General features: G+C 34.5%; 1 protein-coding gene across 1 annotated transcript; it reads left to right on the forward strand.

Annotated features, from left to right (window-relative positions):
- Positions 1-1655: 1655 nt before the first annotated feature.
- LOC139698762 (MAD2L1-binding protein) lies at positions 1656-6626 on the forward strand. The gene is made up of 4 exons (XM_071597671.1): positions 1656-2047; positions 2869-2928; positions 4724-4908; positions 5038-6626. Exons 1-4 carry the CDS (start codon positions 1832-1834, stop codon positions 5702-5704), a joined length of 1128 nt encoding a protein of 375 aa, XP_071453772.1. The 5' UTR covers positions 1656-1831; the 3' UTR covers positions 5705-6626.
- Positions 6627-6776: the final 150 nt, after the last annotated feature.

The following is a 6776-nucleotide window of genomic DNA, read 5'->3' on the forward strand; positions in this document are numbered from 1 at the left end:
TTGAATAATCTACATTCACAAAAACAGTTAAAACATACATGTACTCTTGCAATTCTTTCTCAAACCAATTCTTTAGTTAATTATGTAGAATTTCCATAGATATTTTGTCTTACTGCAATACTGTAACCAATCAGTGGAATTCGGCAACTGTTTTAGAATCAGATAATTCTACTTCTTTGCAGCGTCCATCAAGAAATTCTGTTGTTGACCTTGTCTTGTCTATGACGCATACAATGAATTCTTTGAGACACAATAAACCACGCCATAGGTTCTCCCTTATTTATTTCATTTAATTCTGGATTAATATTCATTCACCACTAAGGATACCTACATTCTTCCCCCCGTATGGTCCCAAAAATTGACCTAGAGTGTTTAGATAGATGATGGAATGTTGGATTCTATGATACATGAAGAACGATGAGCAGGTGTGGTAGTAGTAGGAAAATGATAAATGTGTCAGATGTAACGAATGGAGGCAGGAGGTATATGGAATTGAAGAGGGGCAGATTTTGGTGTAGTTCATTGCACTGCTCTAGACGAAGGTTGAAAATGTAAAACAAGGGTTTATTTTAGTATAGGTATCTTAATTATCAAGTTAGGTGAAGCGTAGAAATGTAGTGGTGGAGGCTAATGTGTCGATTTAAAACACATTTCAACCAATAGGCACCATAAAAAATAGGGAAAAGGCAGGTAATTAAAGGACATAAAAAGAAATCAGATGGAACAGAAATGAGAATACTGAGAATGATTATTATTACTTTGATATGTTTAGTATCCAAGTAATAATTCATAATGGAGGTGCAAATTATAAATACAAAAAGGTGGGAGAATTTTCAAAGAAGTTAAAGATTTGGACTAAATTATTTAGAATTGTTATGGGAAGAGACAAACATCATGTAAGGATCAAACGAAGGTAATTTAGACCCGGTGTAATCTGAAGGGCAGTCTGGACTACGCGATAGAAAATTTGGCTAGGGGGGATGTGACAGAGAATGTAAAAGACAAAGCTAAAATAATGACGAGGACCACATTCAGCGACTGTTTAGGTGGGAAAATCTGTAGCTCCACCAATAGAGTTTACTGAGGTTTCTGTAACTGCACGTACCTAATTAAAACAAAATGAAACCTAGAATAGGCATAGAATATCGTTGCCGCATAACTGTGTTGAAAAATAGTTCCTAAACCCTACTTGGAAGTGAATGGGAGCTACTCCTATGAGATATAAAACTCCAGCAGTTACATATAGACCAATACAGAAGGTGGCTACTTGAAAAATTCGCTACTAGCAACCGGAATGGTCAAAAATCAGAAAGGAATACTAAGGGCAAGAACAAATTGAGGCCCAATGCCAATTATTTCAGTTTACTTCCGGGATAATTGTCGGGTCCATTTAAAATTGTTCAACCACGAAGCAAATTAGGTGCGAATCCATTTTTTTCTGAGTTTAGTGAACTCTTTAATTTAGAATTCAATGCACAATTAAAAATATCCACAGAAATACTCGTTTTATCACATCCAACAATTTAACTCCTTCAACGAGTTAAGGAAAAGTTTTTAATATTTACACCTGTTTCGTTTTCCGATTCGCTGTTTTTATTTACGCTCCTCGATGCTCCCGTAGAATTTATCACCTTTCAACCGTCAGAGTTCTCTGATTGGATAGGAAGTAATCCATAATTTAAACAAGTGTATCAGAGTGTAACTGTATTTATACTAGTGTGTATTCGTCTAAGTGTGGTGTACAATGGTTTAGGGTACAGAACATAATTTTATAGCACCACGTGCTTCACTGGATTTGGACTTAATTTCCTCAATAGTTCCATACAAGTCCATGATGTCGACGAGAGGAAAGGATGCATATAGAGCCTTAGTTGACATTAAATTTGAAGAAAATTTGACATGGATCTCATGCTCGAAAATTGTAATAGAAATTATTAAATACCTTGCATATCAGAAACAACAAATACCGTATCCATTCGACCAACTGAAGCTTTTAATTAAGAAAAAGAAAATCGACGAAACAGGTGCAGGGAATGCAATTAACAAAGTGAGTGGAATTGTAATATGATGGTTTGCGAGCAAGCGTAATGATGAATTTGTTTTTAATTATAAGAAATTAACATCAGCGCGAAAACAATTGTATCAATGTGTTCAGGTATGGTTATTGTCTCTTAAGTTGGGTAACTTTTCATATACATCACGTTCAACGGGTATAGGCCGAAGGACGTTTAAATCGTATGTTGTTTCATGCATTGTCCCAGAATGAAATGGAACTGCTAGCCTGTTACTGTCTCATGATTTGTCTGAGGCATAATATTTCTTAATTGGAATGTAAACAGTCAATAAGAGACTGCCAGGTACATTAAAGGAGTGGGGATCATCCCTATTAGGTTTAAAAGGTTGGCGTAACTAAGTAAATCACACAATTTTTAAAAATTAGTGTCAAAGCAAATTATTTGGAGGAATCATCGCCCTTAGTATCCATGTCGACATCCACGGTCATTTAATTGTTATTTTAAAGTATTTGCGAGCTATGCATATGAGGCAAGGCCGTTGCTACTTCAAAATATTATTTATCTAAGACCGAATTTGTTTTTTTTCATGTATAAACAAATATTAATATTTCAATATCATTGCCGTTAAAATCATTTGCTGATGCAGGCATTTGAATGTTATTTTGCATGCATGTGTTGATACTTAAGAATCATTGACCAGTCGAGTGAATAATTGTCTGCTGGTACATCGTAGCATATGGTTCATATATTCTGCAACCTTATCAAAAATACAAATTAATTTTAAGTTTTTTTACTTTGAATTGCATGTATTTTGCTGCACACCGATATGTATATCAAATGTCTATTTTTTCAGCCTGGGAAATATCACAACAAGGCAACGGTGGCAGTGGAGACGTTGGAAAGTATTTTTCAAGTATGTAATCGGCACTTTAGTGAATTGATAAGATATCAACCATGTGAAGGTATACTGTCAAACTTTTGACTCAATATAGACTCAAGAGAATTTTAAGGTTGGGCAAACTTCCCAATATCATCATATGTGCTGAAGGCTTCGTGAAAAGAAAGCGCGTCTAGCCCATGGTCACGGTACACAACCGTGACTTTGTCATTTGAATTTGTAGAAAAACATCAGTACTTTGTGGAAACCTCCCTTTTGCAGGGGTACACCCAAATAGGTTACTGGAAAGTTAGGTCATAATATTTGGAATAAATGTTTACTCCAATTGATCATTCTGATGAAATATTTATGCTGAGTTAACATTAACAAAATAAGACAATATTTCCTTATTTCTTAACTATATTTTTGTAGTTTCAAGCTCTAAAATATATTCTTAAAAATATTAGAAAATCGAAAAAGTTCGAAATTCAATATCAGCCAATATTGGAAGTCATCACAATTTAGATGTAATGAAAATCAAATTAAAAAAAGAAAGATAATAACACACAAACAAACGCATCAAGTAAAACTTAATTTATAATCACTAGAGAATAATACTGTGAAGAATTTTATACAGAAGAAACCTTGAATAAAAATATTGCAAAACTATGTAGAAGTTATGCATGCAGTCAAAGAAGGCTGGGAAAAACTTGAATCAAGAGTGCTAGAAGCAGCAAATGCAACAGAAGGAAGGCAAATCAAATAACCAAATATTTAGTGCTAGAAAGACTGGTATTATGAGGAGCAAATTGCATTCTCTAAACAGAAATGGAAGGTCCATTTAGAATGCATACATAACTCGGACCCACAAACACGTGAAAAATCTTCAGTTTGCATTAAGAAAACTAAAAGCTCAAATGAATATGCTTCACCAATAAGATCACTCATGCTAATTATCAATTTTTAATCTAGGCATCTTCCAAAAACATCTCCATATTTGTATATTGGTTTCATTTTTTATCATATACATGCTAGAAAGAACATAACTGGCTTGTGTAAATAGATTGTCACTTACTGATTCAAGCATTAAATAAATAAGACTTGGTGTCCCTTACGTTCAACTAACATTGTCATGATTCTAACTCAAACTATTTTTAATGTATCAACCTCTTGTGACATCACATTACTCCTTCATTTTATTCAATCATCAGTTTCAATGCATTAGTTGTTGGTGTTACGATCTACATACGTCAGGAGTGAAAATTATTTTAAACAAACAGTTAAAACAGTATTAAATGACTGATGAGTTAGAATTCATAAGTTTTTTCCTGCTCATAGGGTGAAATCAGAGAACAGGTGATTGGCAAGGCTGGGTACAACTCTGCCATGATATCACATGTCATACTGAAGCCTCATTATTTGGAAACCTAAGCCTTCATAAAATGGAATCTCTGGACATATATTAAATTCTCAAAAAGTACTGTAGATAGGTGAAGCACACACTGGACAAAGCATAGCCAATAAGAAACAGCATTATCAATAGCTAATTCTTCCCCAGAGAATCCTTGCTAGTTAATTGTAAAAATTTTATTCACTTACTTTATATGATCATCACAAAGTTGACCCATCAGCAATTTTTTTGTCAGTCTTTTTGATCATTATATCAATTTGGCTTGACAAAGTTGTGCTGTGCACATGGAGTTATAAGAAGTTCCCTCCCTAATTAAAACATTTGACCTTGGAATTTTCATAGTTTGATTGCTTAATTTCTCTTTATGGCTTTTAGCAGATATTGCTAATTACTTATGGTTACATTTTTTTTAATTTCCAGAATATTGAAGCAGAGTTCATGATTGGCAGCCAATCTGGCTTTGGTGGGGTAGAAGAGGTGGTGGTATTATTTGGTGCTACTCCTGTTACCCCTAAGGATGTTTTCCGGATACAGATTCCAGAAATCAGAAGTGATTTGGAGACACCAAAGCCACCTTCCCGAAAAATGATGATACAACTCCTCAGGTAAACTGTCTGCTTGACATGATTCTATGCCAAAAATTATTATTTTCTCGCTGCAACTTGAAATGTATGCCCCTTTCAACATTTTCTGCAAAACAAATAATAGTAGCCTTGATGTGGTTATTTTTCCAGATGTCTTCTGGAGTCTGATAGCTTGCATTCTGTTATCAGTCAGCCTGTGACAACAACCAACACATTCATTTTCTTCAAGCGACGATTGAACTATTTCAGGGCTCCTGAAAATTTTGCAAATAAAAGTTGGTTTCTGCCAAGGGAGAATTTCAAACTCCCACAGAAGGGTAGACAAGCTGTGTTACGAATAGAGTATGCCCCTAAAGAAAACATAGCTGTAGAAGCAGAATCACCTCTAGCCAGACCATTGGTAGGAATCAGTGATAGTGAGGGCACCCCACTGAAAGATGATCGCTATCCACTGAAGAAAATGGGAAACATAATGCAGCAAGGTCATAGTGTTAATGAGAGGGTCATAAAAATCCCTGGGGTCAAATTGCCCAATCATTTAGTTTTTAAGTCACGCCAACCATTGCCGGGAGACATGGCAAGCAATTTACCTGTGAGTGGTTACGACATGGTCCCCGATGGTGAAGTGCAATGCTTAGCAGGCGACGTTGCTGGCTCTATGAACAGATTAAGTGATGATTTTGAAAAGCTCACCTTCAGTCCTTGTGTTGAGAATGGTGAATCTAATTTTAATCATATTGAATGGTACGAAGCTCGTGCACCAATTAGAGGTTTTAAGGATTGCGTGGTTAATGGTGTGTCTGCTATAACCTCGTGAACTAGTCTGCCATTGTCGTAGAATCCAGGTATTCTAATTATTAGCAGAAAACAATGTGATGGCCTGGATCAATTGTCCAGTCTATTAATTATGTTTGGATATCCCATGTTTTATTTGTTGATCTTTTTATTCTTGGTGACATTATTTGAGGTATTGCAGTAGTTATCCACATTTTTTTTGCGATGGTATATCGGAATATTTCCTTATGCCATGGGTGAAGGGAACTGGATGAGATTGCTTTGTTACGTTCCCAATGGGGCAATTGAAGGGACTAAAAGTATTAATGAATTGTAAGTGATTTTAAATGTGAACGTTTTCCAAAATAATGAGATGAACTATTTGTTATGTGCACCCATGCCTGCTAAAAGAGTAAAGATACATACATCAAATCAACTTATGTATTATTATTTGGCCAGCCTGATGTTTCGTTTATTGCATCTCATTAATTGGGGAAAGGGGATGATTTATTTTAATGTAAATATCCTTATATTGGGAAGAACAACAAAAATTTGAACTCAGCATACATGTGTACTGAATTAGAAAGTTATAAATTAAAAAAACCTGACTTTTTTATTCAAGTATATAACAATTCTGTTTTGATATTCATGCAATGGGCAAGATTATGTTATAAATTTATTACAAATTAAATCAGTCGAAAGGTATCGATCGATGTATGTTATGTTAAATGTTTGTGAGGTATATACAGCAGTAGGATGATTTGTGAGACCTCCCAGGGTCCTTTGAAATTTTCTTGGAAGGTTTATTTAATTATTCTCTGTGAAAAATAACGTTATCCACGGGGTTGAATGATGATCATGTTTACAATTACAGAGTGAATTTAAGAGACTGAATGAATCCATGTTGTGGCCTCAAAATGTGTACTTAATTAACAATTATAGTAAATATTTATTGACTGTGGGGCTTGCAACTAATTAAATCTTATTTGACCATATGTAAGATTGCTAATTAATTTTTGGCATGTGAATGTTGGTTTATCATTTGTATTTATATGTATAATTTCAATCTCATTTATGTCTGAAAATATTAGTAAAAAAATCATGTGCTATTTAAG

The sequence above is a fragment of the Hetaerina americana genome, unplaced genomic scaffold (assembly GCF_022747635.1).
Source record: "Hetaerina americana unplaced genomic scaffold, ioHetAmer1.1.p SCAF_9, whole genome shotgun sequence".
Taxonomy (NCBI): domain Eukaryota; kingdom Metazoa; phylum Arthropoda; class Insecta; order Odonata; family Calopterygidae; genus Hetaerina; species Hetaerina americana.

What these genes read in the sequence shown, in the direction of transcription:
- LOC139698762 (XM_071597671.1), top strand. Translation starts at nt 1,832, where the DNA reads ATGATGTCGACGAGAGGAAAGGATGCATATAGAGCCTTAGTTGACATT. An exon ending in CAGGGAATGCAATTAACAAA is followed by an intron (nt 2,048 to 2,868) that starts GTGAGTGGAATT and finishes CTATTTTTTCAG; the next exon opens with CCTGGGAAATATCACAACAA. An exon ending in CGTTGGAAAGTATTTTTCAA is followed by an intron (nt 2,929 to 4,723) that starts GTATGTAATCGG and finishes TTTAATTTCCAG; the next exon opens with AATATTGAAGCAGAGTTCAT.